At 40.7% G+C, this 23,153-nt stretch overlaps 4 protein-coding genes across 7 annotated transcripts; 3 read left to right on the top strand and 1 right to left on the bottom strand.

The window, feature by feature from the left end:
- Positions 1-669: 669 nt before the first annotated feature.
- LOC116264509 (uncharacterized) lies at positions 670-11,119 on the top strand. The gene is made up of 9 exons (XM_031644781.2): positions 670-1,171; positions 2,298-2,359; positions 2,642-2,696; positions 2,999-3,097; positions 9,083-9,169; positions 9,404-9,520; positions 9,927-10,019; positions 10,625-10,655; positions 10,760-11,119. The coding sequence occupies exons 1-9, from the start codon at positions 1,067-1,069 to the stop codon at positions 10,945-10,947; spliced, it is 837 nt and encodes a 278-aa protein (XP_031500641.1). The 5' UTR covers positions 670-1,066; the 3' UTR covers positions 10,948-11,119.
- On the top strand, positions 4,215-5,867 carry LOC126410579 (uncharacterized). Its single transcript, XM_050080687.1, has 2 exons — positions 4,215-5,446; positions 5,740-5,867. Exons 1-2 carry the CDS (start codon positions 4,438-4,440, stop codon positions 5,781-5,783), a joined length of 1,053 nt encoding a protein of 350 aa, XP_049936644.1. The 5' UTR covers positions 4,215-4,437; the 3' UTR covers positions 5,784-5,867.
- A 2,322-nt stretch (positions 11,120-13,441) lies between the features above and the next one.
- LOC116263553 (uncharacterized) lies at positions 13,442-13,852 on the top strand. The gene has a single exon (XM_031643290.1). It carries the CDS (start codon positions 13,442-13,444, stop codon positions 13,850-13,852), a length of 411 nt encoding a protein of 136 aa, XP_031499150.1.
- A 4,185-nt stretch (positions 13,853-18,037) lies between these two features.
- Positions 18,038-23,110, bottom strand: LOC116264645 (uncharacterized). Of its 4 annotated transcripts, none has more exons than XM_050080645.1 (7): positions 22,905-23,110; positions 20,875-21,581; positions 20,552-20,683; positions 20,291-20,356; positions 19,517-19,582; positions 19,216-19,275; positions 18,038-18,373 (listed from the first exon to the last, which is right to left on the bottom strand). In XM_050080645.1, the coding sequence occupies exons 1-7, from the start codon at positions 22,954-22,956 to the stop codon at positions 18,206-18,208; spliced, it is 1,251 nt and encodes a 416-aa protein (XP_049936602.1). In that variant the 5' UTR covers positions 22,957-23,110; the 3' UTR covers positions 18,038-18,205. The 4 variants fall into 4 exon arrangements, with proteins under 4 accessions (XP_049936602.1, XP_031500837.1, XP_031500838.1 ...); XM_031644977.2 differs by having other exon boundaries at positions 22,941-23,110; XM_031644978.2 differs by having other exon boundaries at positions 23,027-23,110.
- Positions 23,111-23,153: the final 43 nt, after the last annotated feature.

Here is a 23,153-nt window from a genome sequence, read left to right as displayed (position 1 = left end):
GTTCTTTTCATTCCTTTAATTTACTAGGCAACACATAATAATGTAATAATGTTACAAAAGAAATAGGAATCTAGAAGTCGATGGGCAGTTTTTAAAATTTTTCCAAGGAAACTTCTGGACACATAGTTTGGTTATAATGGAAATAGACCCACATATCACAATTTTCCTATACCACTTGCAATTATAAACAATTAACAAATAAAGGTTCAAAGTATTTTCGTTCACCATAGTCTTAGCTAGCAAAAAGCTAAACTGTTCCTAAGTTTTTCGTTGACCACAGGCTTTATAAAAAGCTAGCTTATGATGTAGGTCCGGCAGCGCGGCCTCAATAAGAGTAGGGTTCGGGTCGGCTTGACACCTGAAAATCGAATTTAGGCTCAGTTGATACTCGACATTCGAGCTTGGCCCTTGTTTTGTTCGGCCTAGTTAAAATTAAAAATAATTTTTTAAAATATAAAATAAAAAATTTTAAATATAAAATATATTTTTAATAAATATCATTATTAAAAGAGAAATGGAGGATTTGACTTACTTAATGACTCTCATCCCATGCATAACATAAAAAACAAAGAGACTTTTTGGGATTCCTCTCAATAATGCCTTGAAAGGAAATTTATAATTTTGAAAGTCGGTGGGGGAGCTTCTGGAGGCCAACGGCGGGGGTCTGCGTTGGTGAGGAAACATGAAAGAAACAAGAGACAAAAAGAGGAAAATGGCGGCAAATGGAGGAGTTCGAATTCAATTCAAATGGTGGAGGGACAGAAATGAAGGGGCGAGCCATGGCTTGGCTGCTGCATGATTGATTCGTCCCCCAATCCTTCAATCTCCTACTATTCGTTTTGTGTTCACAGAGAGAGAAAGAGAGAAAGACAGAGGAGAGCGAGAGAAAGAGGGAGACGCCGGTGGGCCTTCTGAGAGATTGGTTGCGCGTGTCAGGGAGGGCCGTCAGATCGAGCGGCTAAATCCGGAAAGTGCAGGTCGATTGAGGTGGAGGGGAAGTTGTCAACGGGATAAGGAAACGAGGACTGTCAGGATCCCTTGACGCAGCAGGCTGAGGGCGTCCGGCATGGGAGGCCTCCCCATTTCTTGGTCGTCCGCCCTCCGCCTGCTCCTCGCACTTCTCCTCCCCGCCGCCATCACCGCCGCATGCATCACCCTCTCCACAGAGAAGGTGACCGCGTCGTTTTTCTAGCCTTGCTCTTTTCCTTCTGCTGATGCCCCGTTTCTCGAGATTGTTTCCTTGGTGGCGAGTTGTCCGTGGACCAACCCGCAACCGAGATTTTATTGTTGGATATTGGAATGTTTTGGCGTTTCATGATTTGACTGTGATTCTAATCTCTCTTCTTTTCATGTATATGGTTCGATAACAATTGGTCTTTAAAATTGTCGTGGTAGTTCACTTCCCAGCATCTTATTGCTTGGTTGTGGTCTATTTTTTGTGTAGCCAAATTCTTCAGAGCGTTTATCTAATTGTGGGAATCGGAATAAGTTTTGGGTAGTTTTATTCCAGAGGAACTCTAATTGATTTATCTCTAAGAGACATAGTTTTTTATTTTTACTTGTGACTGCTGAATCTGCCTCTTCTTTGCTTTTGTGCTTTCGCAACGGGGATTCTGGAATTCTCCTTCCTGGTAGTTTCTGAAAATTAGGAGAGCTGGGAAATTCCATTGTGGTTCATTTTGGATGTATCTGGCTCGAATTAGTGGTTTGGAGACCAACAATGTACTGGGGGGTTATAGTCAACACTTTCAGCGAAGAAGGCGTTCTAGTTTGTGGGTTATTGGCACTTTCTCTCTACCAAACACTGGTTCTTCTCTGGGGCGTTCCTTTCACGATTGTTTGCCACCTTTTCTCCTTAATGAATTGGCTGATGATCATGAAAAAGAGAGAGAGAGAGAGAGAGAGAGAGAGTGTGTGTGTGTGTTTATATATATATATATATATATATATATATATATATATATATAGACACACACCCACACATGATCATGTAGGACTGTAGAAGATGATCGACCTAAATGATTGACTTCATTGTTAGAAGATCAAAAAGTATCTATTGGACGTGGAATATAGTGAACGGTACTCCATATTGACATTTATCTGTTTCACATTTTTGGGTTTCCCTTTTCTAGCTGATGTGGTTGCCCATTGATTTCCATTCACAAAAGAGGATCCCTTTGGTGCTTATATGAACCATGTACCATCTCAGTCATTATTTATTGATTTGTTTATTTACTGGCAAATCTGTACATTGTATTGTTTCTGCCACTTACTATCTGAAGACGCATATGCTGCAGATATTGAAGGATTTCTTGATTTGGATAAATCAAAACCTTGGTCCTTGGGGTCCGCTTGTTCTGTAAGTAATTCACTTCTAGCAAACAACACCCTGATGGTTTTGATCAATGCAATTTTAACGACGGTCTCAATTATTAGTATTTGTTCTCAGTATGACTTGGTAGTTACTTGCTATGCACATCAATGATATTTTCGTGGAAGATTTTGCTTTTAAGTTTCAAACTTGTTTTTGATCTATGGCATTGGCCATTGCTAAGTAGTTTGAAAATAACCCTTTCAAGGATGCATAATGCACAACATCCTGTTTCATACTGCTATTTACTACCTCATTTAAATGATGCAGGGCCTTTGCATATATACCTCTTACAGTGTTCGCAGTTCCAGCTTCAATTCTTACTGTAAGTGGGGAATTCCTTTTTCAGTTCCTTTTGAGAAGTTTTATGGTGTCCATAAGCAATATAAAGTTACCATTATTTTTATGGAGAATTAGTTGTTAAGTAGGGAATGGAGGCATTCCTTACGAGGTTTTTTCAGTGGTGTCTTTAACTTTTTGTCCTTCAACGAGTAATAACATTCTCATGGTTATTTGCCTCGACAATGCTCTCTCTCACAAGGTCTTGTGGATTAGGTAACAATTATCTTACCTCAACACATCGTGTAAAGTAGGGATATATTACTCATGTATATTCTGATGTTTCAGTTGGGAGGTGGATACCTCTTTGGATTGCCTATAGGCTTCGTTGCTGATTCTGTTGGTGCAACTGTTGGTGCAACTGCAGCATTCTTACTTGGTAAAACGGTGTGTCACCCAATTTCTTTCTGTAAATCTGTCTTTAGTTCGCAAAACTTTTCTAGGAATCCGTATGGCTCATGATGTTTCTTTCCTTTATATTTTCTCTCCTTCTGTTTGCATACCTAGGGACATTCTTTATTTTCAGCCAAGGTCAGCAGTTTACCATATTTCAATTGAGCATCTCTTACACATCGGTATAAGCTTTGGTGTATTCACATTTCCATGTGCACAAAATGGACTAACATGAAAGTGAAAAGAACCTGTAGGGTAAAAGGAGTGAATGGTATTACGGTGAAGATAACCTGCCTCTGATGTATGAATTGTGAGATGAGCAGAGTACATTTTCTGTGATGTAAAGCGGTCAATGTATGTCTTTGTGACATAGCCTTGCACTGACCTTTCCCTTAAGGAAACAAAATATTTAAACTGCATTTTGAATGCAACCTTTGTTGTACTTTTTCTTCCCTTCGTTGAATGTTTCTTTCTTGCTCTAAACAGGGGAGTCTCATTTGGAATTTGCATATTTTTTGTTCGGGAATCCAGCATTACTTGTCCTGAAAATTTGATTCTTTGTTTTTTTTTTTATTCTGTTCTTTGTAACTGATTGTTGACGGGTTTTGTTGTTCGGGTCCGGATCCGTACCCGATCCGGTTTGTCCTAATTAGGACTACTTATACTTCTGTAAACCCTAATCTTTGTGTTAATGAAGTGTTGAAGAGAGAGAGTGTCTGGAGGCTAGTGGGCACCAGACCTCCTCACCCGTGGTTTTTCTTCCCTCGAGTCGAGGGTTTTCCACGTTACATCCGTGTGCTTTCTTCTTCTCTCGTGCACATTTTGTTTCTACATGGTATCAGAGCCGTCGGACTTGGAGAAAACAAAATCTGTTTTTTGTTCTATGGTTGTGAAGTTCCAACCCTGACTGCCGCCGCCGCTACCACCGTCGCCGTCGCTACCACCACCGCCGCCGCTGCCCTTGCTGCGCCACCGCTGTCCTGGCCGTGACCGTGACCACCGCCGCTGTCGCCGCACCGTGGCCGCGTGACTGCCTCCGTCGCTGCCCCGCCGTGGCTGTGACCGCTGCTGCGTCGCTGGTGTCGTGACTGCCGACGCCAACGTCTCTGCTGACGCCTCTGCCGCCGCCGACGTCCGACCACCGACGCCGACGTCCGACGCCGTCGCCTCTTCTCGGCGCGCGCTGCCAAGCGCGGCCCTCTGCTTCCGCCGCGTCCTGCTGCTTCCGCAGCTCCCGCCACTTCCGCCGTTGATCCCCGACTGCGTCATCTCACCTCTTCTCTCGGTTACTGCTGCTGTGTGTGTTCTTTGGCAGCCACTTCTACCTCGTGATCATGGCTGACTCGTCTTCTTCTTCAGTCAACACTACTCTGCCTGATGTTGTGTCTGCGCGGACTGATCATGTACCGGTTCAGGTTACCACCATTCAACTTACCAAGGAGAACTATTCCCGATGGTCTGCTGCGATTACCATGGGGATTGCTGGGCGAGGACGCATTGCCTATGTGAATGGGAGAAAGGTTGAACCTGCTGCAGATAGTCTGGCTTGGGATACATGGTTTCTTGAAGACAACCAGGTCAAAACCTGGATTGTCAATTCAGTGTCCCCGGATATCCAACCCCTCATTCTTCGTAAGAAGACTGCAAGGGATATGTGGATTATTTTGGAGCAGATGTATGGCCAAAAGAAAAGGAAAGTTCGTGTGTATCAACTTATGAAGGATGTGTATTCCCTGCGACAAGGTGCTCTCTCGGTTGCAGACTTTTATGCAGCATTAAAATCTAAGTGGGAGGACCTTGACTATCACTCTGATATTCCATGGAGGTGTCCTCACGACCAGATGCAGTACATGACTGATAAATGGGAAAACAGGGTATTCCTTTTCTTATCCGGACTGAATGATGACTTTGAAAATATAAGGGGTCAGATTCTTAACTCTGACGAATCATTTAGTATTGAAGATGTCTATTCCCGTGTTGAAGCTGAAGAACAGAGAAGGCTGCTCTCTAGTGGACGAAAGGGGGAAGAACAGTCTGCCTATGTTAGCCGTGCCCCTGTTGGAACTCCTCGTTCTTCCCGAAAATGTACTCATTGCAAAAAACTTGGTCATACTAGGGATTTTTGTTGGGACCTGTATCCAGAGAAGAAGGATAGTAGGGGGAGGTCTTCGAGTGGGAAGAAGCCTGTATCGTCTGCAACAAGTCTGAGTGATGGGAAAGGTTCTATTTCTGCAGAGCAGATTCGTGAGCTACAAGCATATTTGAGCAAGATTGATGTTGGTCAGGCAGATACACCAGATGAGGTGAAGATCAATCAGGCATTGGCTGTTTCAGGGGGAGAAGGTACTTCTTCTATGGGTGAATGGATTGTTGACAGCGGTGCCACTCATCACATGACTGGCAACCCCAAGCTTTTCCATGACTACAAGCTATCCTCGGGAAAGGAACGTGTGTCCCTTGCCGATGGTTCCTTTACTTCAGTGGCAGGGAAAGGGAGTCTTTCCTTGTTAAATAATTTTTTAGTTCATGATGCCTTACATGTTCCTCATCTTCCCTTAAATTTGTTATCTGTTAGTAAGATTACCAAGGAACTGAAGTGTGAGCTTATATTTTCTGAAAAACGTTGTGTTTTGCAGGACTTGGTGACAGGGAAGAGGATTGGGATTGGTTTGGTGTCTGATGGGCTGTATCGGCTTCCTATACGCGTTGTCACAGCTCTTATGTCAGCAGTCAGCAGAACAGAGAAGAAGGAGGAAGAGTGTCGTCAGTTATTTTTGTTTTGGCATGAACGCCTTGGTCATCTCCCATTTGGGATTTTGCAACATTTGTTCCCTGAACTATGTTCTAGTTTAAACATTTCCATGTTATCATGTGATGTGTGTCAGTTTGCGAAGCATGTTAGAGCTTCTTATCCAATTTCAAATAGTCGTTCTAATAAAGCTTTCTCCTTGGTTCATTCTGATGTGTGGGGGCCTTCGGGCATTCATTCTCGTGGTGGTTTTCAATACTTTATAACCTTTATAGATGATTATTCAAGATGTACCTTTGTGTATTTGTTGAAAGATCGTAGTGAGGTGCCTCACATTATTGAAACTTTCATCCTCCTAGTGGAAAACCAATATGGACATTCTGTCAAGACTTTTCGGTCTGATAATGCTCGTGAATATCTGTGTCTCACTGTTGAAGAATTCTTTCGAAAGAGGGGGATTGTTCATGAGACATCCTGTAGTTATACCCCCCCTCAAAATGGGGTTGCTGAGAGGAAAAATCGTCAGTTGCTCAATGTCACCCGAGCCATACTGTTCCAAAGACATCTCCCAAAATACTATTGGGGTGATGCAATCCTTACTAGTGTCTACTTGATTAATCGCATGCCCACTCGTGTGCTAAAGGGTCGTACTCCATACTCTATGCTTCCAGGGAGTAGTCAACCTTTTCATCTTCCTCCTCGAGTCTTTGGATGTGTGTGTTTCATACATAACCACAGCCCCAATGTAAAAAAACTTGATCCCAAATCTATTAAGGGCGTCTTTCTTGGGTATTCTTCCACTCAAAAAGGTTATAAATGTCTAGATCCTACCACTGGTCGTCTTCACATTACCAAAGATGTCACATTCTTGGAACATGTTTCCTATTTTGGTGAGAATTCTCTTCAGGGGGAGAAATTAATGTCTAAGGAAGAGTATTCTCCCACACAGGAAATTCAGTTTACAGACTTTATGGATTACAGGCGTGAAGAGAATCCTGTTGCCAAGGTGCTTGGCAAAGATGAAGATGGCAAAGATGAAGAGGGGACGACTACTGATGTACATGAACAGGAGAAAGCAGGAGAGCATCCTTTGGTGACAGAACAAGAGGGTAATCGTATGTTTGGACAGGTGTATTCCAGGAGAAGAGCTTGTACTGACAAGGTGATTGATGATGAGGAGGTTACACCAAATCCCAATCCTACTTCTTCCTTGGATGATCCAAGTCGTGTTCAGAAGCAAGATGTTGGAAAAGAAAAGGAGGATCTTCCTATTGCCTTGAGAAAGGGGGTCAGGTCATGTACCCAGCACCCTATTGGTAACTTCGTATCTTACTCTAGATTGAGCACTGACTATAAATGTTTTGTATCCTCCTTGGCTGTGGTTGTGATTCCCAGGAATGCTACAGAGGCTCAGGGTGACACTAAGTGGTCTCATGCAATGAAAGAAGAGATGGAAGCTTTAGACAGAAATCAGACATGGGAGGTGGTTGATATTCCTGAAGCAGCCCACTTGGTTGGGTCGAAGTGGGTCTACACTGTTAAGTACAAACCAGATGGTAGCATTGAAAGGTACAAAGCACGATTGGTGGCCAAGGGGTTCAGTCAGAAATATGGGATCGACTACTTAGAGACGTTTGCTCCTGTTGCAAAGATGAAGACTGTTAGAGTTATTATTTCATTGGCGGTGCTGAAGGGTTGGGAGATGTGCCAACTTGATGTAAAAAATGCCTTTCTCAATGGAGATCTCGAAGAGGAAGTGTACATGTGCATGCCACCAGGTTTTGAGAAGCCTGGAAAATGTTGTAAATTGAAGAAAGCTTTGTATGGGCTGAAACAGTCTCCCCGAGCATGGTTTGAACGGCTCAGACTTGTTATGAAGAAACATGGCTACAAACAAGGAAATGGAGATCATACCCTGTTTGTAAAGAGAAGAGAGAGTAAAGTTACTCTACTATTGGTTTATGTTGATGATATGATTGTTACAGGTGATGATAAGGAAGAGATAGCAAGATTAAAGGGTTTACTATCTACTGAATTCGATCTAAAAGATCTTGGTAAGCTGAAGTATTTTCTGGGTATTGAAATTGCTAGATCAGGTACAACTCTTGTACTTAGTCAAAGGAAGTATACCCTGGATCTACTAAAGGAGACAGGAAAACTGGGATGCAGACCAGCCTCTACTCCTATAGATGCTGGGCATAAACTTGGTAGCAAAGATGGAGAACTGTTGGGTGAAGAAGCTAAAGGGAGATATCAACGTCTAGTTGGCAAACTGATTTATCTCACTCTGACTAGACCTGATATCACATTTGCTGTAAATGTGATGAGCCAGTTCATGCATGCACCTACAGATATGCACTTGAAGGCTGTAGATAGAATTTTGTGCTACTTGAAGAAGAATCCCGGAAAGGGACTTCTATATGTGCAACAAAGATCTATTGAAGTTGAAGGGTATTCTGATGCAGACTGGGCAGGCTGTGTTGACACCAGAAGATCTACTTCAGGATACTGCGTCTACTTGGGGGGAAATTTGGTTGTTTGGAGAAGCAAGAGACAAGATGTGTGTTCCCGCTCGAGTGCAGAGGCTGAATATAGGGCTGTGGCTACTGGGGTATCAGAATTGTTATGGCTGAAGATCTTACTGACAGATATTGGAATAGAGATTGAAGGGCCTATGAGGATGTATTGTGATAATAAGTCTGCAATTAACTTGGCTAACAACCCGGTTCTTCATGATCGAACAAAGCATGTGGAGATCGACCGTCACTTCATCAGAGAAAGAATTGATGCTAAGGAATTAACGCTACCTTACATGAAGTCTGAAGACCAAACTGCTGATGTCCTAACCAAGGCCTTAAGTGTAACTCCATTTGAGAGAAATGTATCCAAGTTGGGCATGTTTGATATGTATGCCCAACTTGAGGGGGAGTGTTGACGGGTTTTGTTGTTCGGGTCCGGATCCGTACCCGATCCGGTTTGTCCTAATTAGGACTACTTATACTTCTGTAAACCCTAATCTTTGTGTTAATGAAGTGTTGAAGAGAGAGAGTGTCTGGAGGCTAGTGGGCACCAGACCTCCTCACCCGTGGTTTTTCTTCCCTCGAGTCGAGGGTTTTCCACGTTACATCCGTGTGCTTTCTTCTTCTCTCGTGCACATTTTGTTTCTACACTGATAATCTGCTTTCTCTTTCTCTCCTTGAAGGTTAATCGCCTATTTGGTACTTATGCAGATTGGAAGGCGACTGGCCATATCAAAGCTGAAAGATTGTCAGCAATTTCAGGCTATAGATACCGCAATTCAGAGATCGGGTTTCAAGGTTTTTATTCTCAAAAACTTACGTGAACATTAATCATATTCTGTGTGGAATCTTTGGTTGCCTCATCTTTCTTGCGTCCTTCATTGATAATCAATTTACTCTCTGCATTTGAGCATATGGGGAAGATAATAGGCCACATCTTCACACCAGAAATTATCTGGCAGTGAGATCTAATGGATCAGAAATGATCCTATATTTATATGTTGATCTTGTTTGTTAATTATTTTCTTGCAGATAGTACTGCTGCTCCGGCTTGCCCCTTTGCTTCCATTTAACATGTTGAACTACCTGCTGTCCATGACTCCTGTTAGCACAGGGGAATACATGATGGCTTCATGGTTGGGAATGATGGTACTCTCTCTCTATGTAGTTAACGATTTAATGGATCTGCCTAGGTTCTCAAGGTGCAAAGTCTAGAGTCTGGTCATGCCTAAGAGCCTGGCGTAACATTTATGTACCCTTATTCTCTTTTTACCATTTTAGCATCTCGAAAAACCAGAAGTTATTTGGTCTTTAATCGTGTTAAAGACATTCTGATGATAATCCCTTTTTGTTTGACCATGGAAAACAACTGGATGAAAGATTCAAGCTTTCTCCATCTAATTGTACTTTACAATGGATTTGATGAAAACTGTGCCACGGAGTTCTATAATGGGTTGCTGAGTTTCCGACCGTTGAGTATCACTATTTCCCTTTCTGCTCTGTAGCTTTTCTTTTTTCGAAATGGCTGATGATTACAAATTTGGTTCCACTGCAGCCTATAACTTTGGCATTGGTATACGTCGGCACAACTTTGAAGGACCTATCTGATACGACACATAATTGGAATCAAATTTCTACTATGCGTTGGGTAAGGCTATAATGCTTGCTTTTCCTGTGTGAAATCGACTGCGACTTTGTCTTGCATGTCATGTCTTACAACCATTTACTTGCATTTTAAAGAATCACAGATTTTTTCATCTTCCAGTTTTGGAAAAAGGATCTTATATGAAGGTTCCAATTTCCTTGCCTTGGGTTCTTTTTTTCTGTATAGAAAGATTATGGCATGGTCTCTGCATATTCTAAGAACCTAAAGAGTTCTTGTCCATAATAGTCCTGTCAAAGTGCATCACATTGGTGACTTTTTGTAATCAGTGATTGCTATTTTGGCTGGCTTTATGCATTTTGTTGGCATTTATAATCCTTTGAACGTCGTTGTTTTGTGCTCTATACCTGTTTTGTGAGATGTCATACAAATGACGTGAACATACCTGATACTATACTTTGCGCCGATGAGGAAAGCAGCTATTAATTGCTGCTTGATTCAAGGTGGGTAAACTTTTGGCTGTCTGCACTTCTATTTCCATATTTATCAATTTACAAATCTCATTTATATAGGCTGAGTTTCATTATCCAAATACTACGGTAAACAACAAAGATAAATTTGCTGACGAGTGTCCTTTGACACTAATGCAGGTAATACTTGCATCTGGGATCGTGCTTTCTGGTAACTTCTCAAGAGCACTAGCTTTAACTGTATCGTTTCCTAAATTGAGGCTCAGACATACGAATCTGAACTTGATCAGTTTAGAAAACTTGATTTTCTCTCAGTTGTTCTGATGGTGTGCGTTACTAAAGTAGCAAAATGTAGTTTGGAGAAAGCCTTGATGGAAAACGAAGTGGGCGTGAATGACGATGAGCCGTCATCTCAGCTGCCAGTTTCCGTTAATCCCTCCGTGGATCTCTACCAGCCTCTCATAATCAAGATTGACCCTTCGATTGATGGACATGAAAATTGACAAACTATACATTGATTGTATGTTCTCTCTCTGTCTCTCGCTGGGGTTTGAGTAGGGGCAGACTTACTCGTGATAGGGAAGGAGGTTTGCTGGTGAAATAGATCAGAAGTTGGAAGCTGTATTGTACAGAGTTAAATTTATAAAAATATAAAGCAGCACAGTCCCTTCTTTTTCTGGAGAGTACGCTGATAAAGAAAGGGCAGTTATTTTTTTTTACAGAAATCCATTCAAGGAAGCCATTGAAGCGAAGTTTTTTGGTGGGGGTGGAAAGTGATTTTATGTTTGTTGGAAGGAACATTTTCTTATTGGCACTTCCGGCTGTGTGCCATCAGGTTTCTGCATACGTTCTCACCATGAGGTACGCAAATTATATACGTTGTCAAACCAATTTTGCAATTTTTGAGAGTGTTTAAGTCCCTGCTATTGAGTTTGTTAATCAATAATCACCAGTATGAGCATTCGAATACATTTTGGGCAGGAGTAAATGAAAACAGACATGATAAATCCATTTCAAAATGTAATTCAGCCAAGAAAAGATTTGATTCCCCAAAGAATTTGGTCTCCTGCAGGCAATTATAGGCGTGTTGATTAAAGTTATCACTTTGGCAGCCATTTTGGGAACCTTAGTGGAATCTTTTTGCCTTTCAAAAAGATAAAGGAGCACCAATTTCATTTTACACTGATTAGTGAGCTTCTTTCTGGTGTATCATCTTCCATTCTCCATTGTCTCCTCGTTGTCTTAATCATTTTGCTGAACAACTTTCAAAGTTCTTCGCTTATGAATTATGATGCCCACGTCTCGCCATTCAGAAAAGCGGCAAAGTTATTTCATTGGAAAACAAGTGGCTCCACTAGTTCCAAATCTCAGCCACACTGTGTTGAAAGATATTTCCTTCATTGTATAATGGGGACCGCAGGCATAAAAAATGGGGATAAAAGAAACCATCATTCAATCAGACATTGTAACATGAAGTGGAAGATGTCAAGTTGATTAACCAACGGCAACGATGTTTGAGAAGCAAACGTCGTTTTGAAGATGAATCCAAATACACCCTAATTGGTTAGACAGTACGTATAAATTGGCTGATATCACAAGATCTCAACTACATTATGCTCTCAACTGTAAGGTAAATCATGCTAGAGAAACAGGTGATTGCAAGATTCTGCTGTTAATTGGAAGAAGGCACAATTCCCACCAGCGTGAACTTCAAAAACAAAGATGCCGGTGCAGTTATTGGTATATCTCCTAATTTTTTAACTACAAAAGTAAAAGTGGCCAACCAAGAAATGTACACGTACCTGTTGGTGCAGTAATTGTTATCTGTATCTACGATTTTTTACTGTAAAGTTGACCATGGTCAGTGCCACCTGCAAGTATATTGAAACCTGCTGGTGCATTTATTACATATAGTAATTTTAACTACAAAAGTTACAAAGCCACCTACAAGCGTTTTCTGTCATTTCCATGCGGCTGCATTTGCAGAAGAGAAGTCACCTGCTCACTCAGACTGATCGACAGTTCAAGTAACTCCATCCCTGCCAATGCAATCTCTGAAACGGATCATATTAGAAAGATATGCTAATAATTACTCCAAAAACCGACCAGCTATGAAACTTCTTTTTTATTCTTCAAGAAGGTTTCTTCTGCTGTCAGAATTAATGGATACTGTCTGGATTCTGGGCAAGGGCTGTCCCCACGAATTTGGAGCTTGTGATAGTTGATCAACTAGGTGACGTTCACCAATAATTCATTACCATGTCCTCATGGGCAGCTGTTAAACGTCATTCTGTAAAGAATACAAGATAAGTTTTATCTCTCAGATCTTGCTGAAGAGGGAATTACGCCTCCCCTGCACCGGTGCACCCTGAATCTTAAGCTAAATTAATCTGAAAAATAGATTATTAACTTTTTCATCTATCAGGAAGAAAGTTTTTCCAATCAGAAGACAAATTTTCTAGGAATGTGACTTAGACATCTACAATAAATTCGCCACGACAGCCTAATTTGTTTGAAACAATGTGCAGGCACGAGCTGCAAAGTGCAAAGACATCAGGGATCCTTCTTCCCAAATATTCTCTCTCTCTCTCTCTCTCTGTGTGTGTCCACATAATATCTTGTCCTGCGTGGTGGATGAAAACAACTCTCTCCCTCTCTCTCTTCATAAAATCTCGTGTTGCATGACGGGTGAAGACATTAATAGCGTCATTTCGTCACTCTCGAAGCGAAGACCGTTTCGTCCACATGCAATTGAACTCGATCTCATCAAATATTCGTCAGTGTTACTCTTACGCCATCCTTGTCGCTCTTTCCTCCCCTTTTTAATGTCTTTTTTAATGTCTTATTGTACCTCAAGCTGAAAGAAAGACGACGGGTTTGTCCAGGCATCAAGGCCTTCCACAAAATAAAACAAAACCCAAGGTCTTTCCCCCGCCTGCCTGCCTATAGCAGCATTTCAAGTAAAAAGCTCCAATGAAGCAACTGGGTTTCCCTACCATGGCTGCCTTCTGCATTCCTCAGCCCACCGCCACCACCCCCGCCGCCACCACCTTCACCACGCGGTTCGTGAACCACACCGACAGGGCCATAGATCTGCAGATAAGGGTGGGATCAACGCTGAAGAGGTCTTACACGGTGCAGCCAGGCTGCTCGAAGAAGCTGGGGAGTAAGCACATATACAACACCTATAACATGCCTAATGGAGCAGCCATGGTCATGACCTTCCACCGCAACGAGATCTTCCAGCCATATATTTGGATCCATGACAGCAGCGACTACACCAAGATGGTGAAGCAGCAGTATGTGAGCCTTGAGGACATGAGAAGCCACTCGGAGATCAGGATCTGCAGAAACCACAGGAAAGGAACCATCCAAGTTCACAAGAAAGCCAGAGTTGATTTCTTCTGAAAGCCGGCATTGCAGGAAGCCATGTGAAGAGAACCATCTTCGTCATGAAGAATGGTAGAGGGGCCTAGTCCTCGGCAATCCTCAGGGTAAGTAAGCATCTTAGTCTATAAGAAATAAAAGATAGACCGTCACCAAAGTCATCCAGTGTTGTAGTTTATCAATGTGAAACACCACCACCAAGATCGGCGCTCATTTTTCTGCCAGTATCAGTAAATTGACAAGTCTGTCAGGAAGATGTATGTCGGTCCGGTGATGCTTGTTGTATGAAACAACAGGCTACTTAATCTCGGTTCGGTTGTGTGTTTGCGTATGCATGGGCCTCTGTGTTTCTTGTCTTGTAATATTCTGAGCTGCAACCTTCTGGCAGCAGATCTGTAGATAGATCTCATATCATGTAGTTTCTATTCATGTGTTTCCAAGTAACCTGTTTGCTTCCCAATATTCTTTATCTTATTTGATTTTGTCTTCTACAAGAGCAAATTTGTCGCAACCCAAATGGAAATTTGCAAAGGATTTGAGGTTCACATGCAAAATAGTATCGCCCCCACCCACCGGCAACAATCAGACAACATTAGAATGAAAATTTTACAAAGGAACTGGTTATCTTTTGGCCAAACAATAGAAAACGCACTCAAAGTTTCAAAAAAAGATTTAGTTAACCACCTATCGCTGTAACTCGGTTTGCCCCGTCTATACTTCAGAACACCGACTCTCTTGGTGACACATTAATCTTGAAGAAAAATGGAGGGGAATCTTATGGTTTTGTCCCAAAAGAAAAGTTTTCCTTCACACGGTAAGTCATAATCTAGCTCGTTCTGCTCCATATTTTCACCAAACTATTTGACTATCGCACTCACTTCTGCAAGTTGTTCATGTTGGGAGGGCCTGAAATTCATCTTGCAAAAGATTGTTGCAATTTGATCCCACCAGTAAGGTAGGATTGACATATACACAATACAAACTCTATTAAGTGTACCCAACGTTTCAACATTCGAATCAATTGAAGAATCAGAGTTGCATGAATATCAGGGAACTGACCATGAACACATGGTGCTACAATACCGCTGTAACTGCAAAAATTAAACATAGGTACAACGGTCAGGGGGCAGAGATGGTAAATGACCAATTTCCATTTCAAATCCTGAAGTTATTGACTGTATGCGGCAAAAGGAGTGCTACTGACAAGCAAGAATGAGACTGATAGAGGTCATGCACCCTAAGAAGACGAGGGGTTTAGACTTCGCCTTTATTCTCGAAATAGAATGAAATACTCATCTTGCTCACTTAGGAACATGATAAAAATGCAATTATTCAATCGCCTTTCCTCTCGAGATCCACACTATGGAACCTGATCATCTGCTAGATCCCCGCTTCAAGTTGCAAGCTTATGCTAATTAAAATTGAAACAGATGGCACAAAGAGGAGACTCCCTTGCAATTTGATGTTTGTTAGTTAGAGCAAATTGTTGAAGCTAGTAGCATCCTCTTAAATTGGCGGCCATATATTATTAAAACCAAACTTAGAAGTTGATCGATATCTGCACCGTATTCGCTCAGTTGGCGAATATGATTACAAATAGAAGACATCACATGTTTAGACAATGATCAAATTGGCATGTTACCCATATAGTAAAAAAAAGTTCGTGTTTGGTGGGAAGGAGCCGGATACCAAAAATATGAACAAAACCAATCAATTATCATCACATGTACCAAAGCACAGGGCAGTTGTGGCTCCAAAGAGATCATGTGATTAGGTCCTCTTCTGTTGATACCATGTGCCTAATACATTAGATATACAAGTGCCCAAAGATCGAAATCCCATCTGATCCACGTGAATCGAGGACAGATCCGAACTAGAGGTGATAAATTGATAATGGTAGATCTCAAACGGCAGCACAACAAAATCTACGATCATGCATTAATTAGCTGGCCCTCTCAACAGCACCAAACACACTAGCAGAGCTATGTCATGCTGACGAATTTCTTATAACATATTCATCAGACCCTAAGGTTCTAACTGGATTCTTATCACCACCAAACCAAGAGAGCATGTTTGTTACAAGTAGGACCCATGTCAAACCAAACCATCAACAACCCAGATCATTATATCATGTAACCAGTGAAGAAAACATCCAATAGAAAAGGTCCAACATCTCTCAAGGAATCAGAAGCAATTATTGCTGGTCCTTATCTAACCATCTATCCAAAAGAGAGCTGGCCAATGATACATGGCTGCAATTTCTTCTAAGAGGTTAACCTTCAACTGTTTGTATAATGGCAGAACCACTTGGATCAAATGGATGTGAACGGCTTCCAATCCTAAACAATTCCTTTAATCGAAACACCTCCAATTGTAGGGCTTATATACGATGGCAACTTGAGAATGACTGCCTTCTAGACTTCTTTCTCATCACTTGTTCGTCGAGAATAGAAAACCCAGTTAAGTTAAGAGACGTAGCCAGTGCTGGCTTCACCTACTCCTCAACAGCGTACAACTCAGAGGTTAAGGCTTCTCATGGACTTGGGCAAGCCTTCACTTAGGAGCTCTGCGCCATAAGAGTCGATAATGATGTTTGAATTCAGGAACACTGCCTACTGGTGAAGGCTGTCCCGGCTTTGCACAAACTGCAAACCTTGGCAAACTCAGGAATCGGACATGGATCAGCAGCCAAGTGGGTCAGCGGGTCAGTGAATTGACTCGACTCGTAAGAATCGGACCATTGACAAGCAACCGAGTTACCAGACTCTAGCACTGTCTTTCTTTCTGATTTTTTCCCAATCACCTTCGCGGCATCGAGAGAAAGGACAAGACTGGTTTGGGGTTTTGGGTTTGGGGGTTTGCCGAATGAATATATATATATGTGTGTGTGTGTGTGTATGTATGTATGTATATAACAAATCAATTAAGCTTCCTCCCTCCTTTTTTTGGTCTTTACATACTGATTCAAGAAAACAAAAAGAATCAAAATCAATTTTTACCATTAATTTAGTTTTATATCACCATAACTCAAATTGGACCTGATTCGGCCGAGTCAACCGAATCAGCCGAGTCTTAGTGTGGATCGCTTGGATCATAACCTGTGATCCAGTAAGTAAACAATCCAGATCCGACTCAGATGATTTTCAAGTCGGATGGCTGGGTTTGCCAACTATGCTGCAAACCCCATGGTTCACGGTTTGAGCAAGACAAAATATAATAGTCATGGAACAGAGGTAGGCACGTCGATCTCAATCTCATTCTCAGGTGCGAACGAACGAATCACCATCCTTCTTACCGACAATAGAGACTCAAAATCAACCTTTCCAAGGTTTGCAGACGATGTTGTGCAGAAAAGCGAGTGCACGGACTGTCTTTGCTTTAGAATTGATGATCAGTTATTTACATTTTCAACATGTACGCACTACAAAAACAAAAAAAAACATGACATCGACGACGCAGGCGACATGGCTGTGGGTGAAAGTTACTTTTTACAGAAGTAGCCTTAGGTAAAAATATTGATTTCAGGCTCAGCGACACCACCTTGTGCTCGCGTTGGTAATATTGTTTTAACTGTTCTGTTAAATACATTTGTTCTGTTCTGTTGTATATATTTGTTTTGAAAGTTGGCTGGAGTGATGACATAAGGATATGTTGTTTGTATCTAGATTCTAGCCCACAAAATTTCTTGCTGTATGTATTTATTACTACAATGGACAGATACAGACATTACGTGACTTTGCCTTACCATGTTCGTCAGTTGGTATTGTACGCAAATATCTGTCGACAAATGTATTTCCAATTTTCAGAATTTTAAATAATCATTATTTGAAAAAAAAATATAAATCTTTATCGACTTTTGAAATGGCATCCGTAATACTTTCACAATGCAAAAGATTGACGTCGCACAAACTTTTACCGCCGTCTGCTTGATCATCGATAATGATTGTCAACGATGTGGTGAAGATTATCACCAACGATCAGCCGCGTTCAGATGCACCCTTGTCACTAATCGTATTACCAATGCCCGACAGATGTCGGTAATAACTTCCTAACCGACGTTCAGCTAACATTGGTGATCATGATTTTCACCGAAGTGTGAAGAGAAGATGTCGACGAAAGTTTTCACCACCATCGAAACTTTCATCCACGTTCAGGAGAAACGTCAGTAAAATTTTTACCAACACCAAAAACATCTTTACTTGGCTGTCGATAATGGGTAACTTTTTATAGTGATGGAAATGCCCAAGAACAAAAACGTCCGCAATGCACAATTGATGGAGTCGAGATCCGTAAGACACCGGATACCAAACAAATGGAGAGTAGCATATCACGCCCAAAACTTAGCATAAACCACTAAAGGCCTGCTTTCTGCAATCACGAAGCATTCTTGAAACAATCTGCCGATGACCAAGGCAAAAGATGTAAGCCCTTGCGTTGCAACGATTGGATTGCTGCAGGCATGTCAGATTTCATCAAGTTATCAATTATGTTCTCAATGGCATCACTGCTTTCAGGTTCAGTACGTGAGAAATGACCAAAGCCCTGCATTCAGCAAAGAAAAAGCTGCAAAGTTAAAATGCCAGAAAAGATTAAAGAGGAGATTGCTTCAGCAGAAATTTAAAAAAAAAATCTTTGGAACCAATTTTTTTTTCTCCTTCAAGAAAGAAAGCTAACTCAATGTTCATAATACATAAACTGATGCCAGGATAAGATCATCCAGCTGATTTCTCCTGGTAAGTACTTTTAACAAATTCATCAGCATGCTGCTGCTCGCAAGCTCCCAGCCTTACGGACACAGGAAACAATCAAAGTTGAAACCAACTTTAGAGGAACTTATTGCAGAGTTTTTAGTCCTAAGATAAATTTCAAGGCTGTCGCAGATTGGGTTCAATACTGGACAAAAGAAAGAAAAAAGAAGACAGACTTGAGACTTAATAGACTTAAGGTTTCGAACCAAGCAATAAGTTTGTGATTCCAATTTCTCGGTGATGAGTTCTCGAGCCAGTTAATTCAATTCAAACACTAGTAAGCAACACAATCAACTAAGTACAAAGCAATAAGGTGATCCACATTGTATAGTTTGATTGGCAAGGTAGCAGCAACTTTATCGACACAGTAAACAGTCAGATTGACGTTCAATTTTGACAGCACAGTCTTCAAACGTAAGACAAATCTCAAAGCTGTCCTTATTGAGATTGAAAGTGAAATATCCAGGGAAAAATGGCCAATAATTGCTTTGCATAAAAAGATGTATTAACAGTTAATATAAGAGATGTAATAACATAAACCACTCAATGTGAAATAGAAAAATTGTAATTTCCAAAATTTTCATGATGATCATTTCTCAATAGAGAAAAGGCCCCACAAGCTAACACTATTCACACCTCAAGATACACCAGCGTGTCCTCAGACAGATCACTAAGCAGCCTCGTTTGACTTAAGACCTGCAAGATCACGTTTCGTTCATGTACAAGTAAGAAAAAGTTAAAAAATTGCACATTTCAATACAACCCAAAAAGGAAATTTTTAGAGATAAGCATTGAACATTCTAAAAACCTAGAAAAGTCATTTTTCCTTGCATAGAAAAATCTATGCAAGAACCTTTTATATGTGATACTTGTCCCTGCCTTCGCAAACTCTTGAAATTTAGCACAAAAATGAACATTAAGCAGAAAAAATAGTCACCTTTGTTTGAAGCTGCAAAACTTTAACATAGTCAATGACATCATCTAGCACAGATATTTGATTACCCTACATCCCAAGTAGAAGTTTGCGGCAGTCAACAATAAACAATTAGCGGATAGCAAATCAAAGAAAAACATGGTTCACATGAAATAATAAACAGACAGGAAGTAATATGTATAGTGATGTGTGAACCACCGACAGAATTTTTCCGAGCAGCAGAAATAAGGAAAAATTAAGAGTGCCTAAATTATTATTCTTGGCCTTTACAATGGAAATAATCAGAATTCTAATCATATTTGATATGTTGAATTATGGAAAAGAAATCCAAATACCTACTGAAAAGCAGCAGAAGGAATTACATAATTCAGATGCATGTGCTTGTGTGAAAAGATGGCACACGGTTTTTTGTCTAATGCCACAGGTAAGTTAAAAGTACACATAAGCTATATCTGCATATATGCCCAATATTCGATACCATAAAAGCTGGTAGCATGTACATGCTCCAAGGGAATGACCTACATACAAGTTTACATGAAAATGGTCAACAAATGTTGATAATAGTGATCAATCAGTGGAGACAGAATAAAGGCCATAACATGACCAAGTGAGGCCAAGAAAAATGCAACCTTCATCATGGGCTGGAACACTTAAGAGCAAAAAAGGTTAACAATTTCTAATGATTGTCAGCAATGGTCCATAGAAGTTTGCATGAACTATGAAAAAAATGAAGACGTAGCACAACCTTGACCAATGGCACAGGGCAGTAATTCTCACATTTTCAGAACTAGGAAGGAGTTCACGCATTGCTTTCAATGCTTTTGAAATTCTCTGTCTGCGCTTCTGTCACCAGTAAACACAGGAATCAAGACAAGCATATGAACAGAATCAGGTTTCAGGAGTAAGTAGCTACATCGTGACTGAAAATTATTCAACATTAAAGACAATCTGATTGCTAGAAAATGAGTTTCTGTGACAGGGTGAGGTGATAGAGATCCACAACTTAAACTTCACAAAATAACAGATATTGACATTTACCCGCTCATCTGAACTGCGCGAATTGGTCGTTGGACATTTTCGCAAACTCAAACATCTTCCTGTTGCATCAGATGTGATAATCGATGCAGTTGGATGAGGTTCAAAAACAGTAGGATTTCCCTCATGTCGATCCTGTTTCCAAGTGAACAAAAGAAAAAGGAATTTCAAATTTCCTGCTGACGTTAATCAAAACATGGACAAAAATTCTGTTTGAGATCATAATGGTCCATAAACGTCACAATGTGAAGACGATTGAGCCAATTATGGACTATTATTATTTGTCCAACAATTATGAGGTCCGCCAACAAAAATAAGATCCTTACCATGAAGCTATTGGCAATCCCAGCCTCCACTATGTCTTTGTTATCAGAACATGTTTTTGAAGGCCTTCCAGCATTGTTGGAAAAGTATGCATGGTTTTCTATTTCTGCCTGTGCAACTGTAGATCCAAGCAGTTTGACATGATAATCATGTGATAGCTTTGCTGGAGAACAGGTTGCTGTCTCTGAAAGGAAGGAGCTTCCACATTTATCCTTCATAGGAGAAAAAGGTAAAACAATATATCTTGGAATTCCAACAGGAATTTGGGATGAGGAATCAATTATCAAAGGATTTGCCTTGGTCACATCATCACGCAGCAGTCTCAAGCATGGACCTTTGTCTTTGATTGCCACTGAGCTTGCTGGCAAATGAGCCCAAGCTGTGTCACCTAAACTACAGGAAGCTTGCTGCTGATGCATTGGGCATATGGAACAGGCAGCAGCAAGATTGCTTTCATTCAATGCATCATTTAGACGAACCCCAGTTGGATGCATCACAGTGTCGTATAAGCTCAATAGGTTGTGGGATAAAGAAGCAAGATGTGAAACATCATGACATCCAGACATGACATCATCAGATGATGTTCTGCAATGCCCACAATGGGCATCCATGGAACTCAGTATCTCAACATTAGCTGAAGAGATCTTGGAATCTGATTCTAGCAATTGATGAAGAAAGGAATATCGTCCATGCATGTCCAGAAGCTTGTCTGCATCCAATTTTAGTTATTTCATATATCAGAACGATATTTTTCTCTTTTGAAAATGGAAATATCCTTCAACACTTCTGAGTTTCAAGAGAAGATCAAGAATGTGTAAACTCAGCTGTGATAATCCAGTAATTGTTGCACAGAAAAGAATAACAGACAAAAGAAATAATAATTGATTTTATTTCTGCAGGCTGGGGACATAATTAGCAAAATCACATCAGTGAATGCGAAACAGTCTGTTCTTGCCACAAGCACACAGACGTAGCTTGAAATTTTATGTGGTAATCCTGATACTTTTTTCCCTTCTCTGCAGTAAAGTTCATCCATACACAGTTTCTCTATCTATGCAGGCACAGTTGCAGCAGAAAAAAAAAGGTGCAGATCCAGGTACAATGTTGTATGAAATTTTGAAGAAATGTGATCCTTGACAAATAGTGTGGCAAAATGAACTAGATAAGAGTGGAACTGAAACACTGTACTGCTATTTATGGGGCGAGGCAAACAAATGAAATTCAATAGATGAACTTCATATAGGGAATTTGGAATTTTATGAAAAGCGTAAATCTGTAGAACGGGACATAAAACATCTTGAATTAGAACATATTACAGCATGTCACAAAGAGCCAAGTGAAAATGAAGATTGGGTATCAAAAGCTGAACTGAAATCCAATTTTCCAATAGGATGTAACAACTTTATATATGGAGGTGAATATCCAAAAAACAAAGGTTGCAACTCCATGAAACCCATTGAAACGAGCACCCTGGGATGGGCCAGCAACAACTAAACGTGCTATTAAGCAGGAATAAACACTACCAAGTAAAAATATTTTGGTTTCACCTAATCAGAATCCGTATCCATGGAAGATGGCAACAATTGGAAGAAATACTTTGATTGGGTTTGCTTCTCAATAGCATTACGCTATATATTAATGGAGTTTTAAAATGTTAATGATGAAATAACATATGGAATTCATCGTATGAAACGCTATCGCCTGTAATGTTGATACACGGATGGCAAGTTTTTACAACTCTCATCACATGAACTTTGAAACTTGTAGTATGCACACCTCGTTTTTAGAATGATACTATATGACCAACATTGTTTAGTATTTACTCCGGCACGAACCAACGACTAATCAATCATATGGCTGCAGCGTACATCTCTAACGTTCCATGGCAATAAACAGAGACAACTACAAGTAAACTTGGATTAAAGGGCAGAAAACAGAAACAGTACGTCCAAAATGAACTCGAACGCTAACGCGATGGCACTGTCGAAGAGAAAAAACAATTAACAGTTCAAATAAAAGATCAAAACGAAACTGCAAAATGAGCTGAGAACTACAAACGAATTAGCACCATTTATTTCCTCCATGCACTAATTGATCATCCACTAAAAAAGACAGTCAAGCAATGACGAGGGAGAAAGAAAACACAAGATATACAATTCTTCTTTATTTAGCGGGAGGGGAAAATGGACGTGATGAAGAAGGACCACCGCCTTAGGGGTTAGGGCCCTTATGATGGAGCAACTCGTCCTGGGATGTTGGAAAAACAAGAAAATTACGGGCA

This window comes from Nymphaea colorata, chromosome 11 (assembly GCF_008831285.2).
Source record: "Nymphaea colorata isolate Beijing-Zhang1983 chromosome 11, ASM883128v2, whole genome shotgun sequence".
NCBI classification, from domain to species: Eukaryota; Viridiplantae; Streptophyta; class Magnoliopsida; order Nymphaeales; family Nymphaeaceae; genus Nymphaea; species Nymphaea colorata.
Note: the sequence above shows the minus strand (reverse complement) of the source record. Positions and strands in the feature narration are given on the sequence as shown.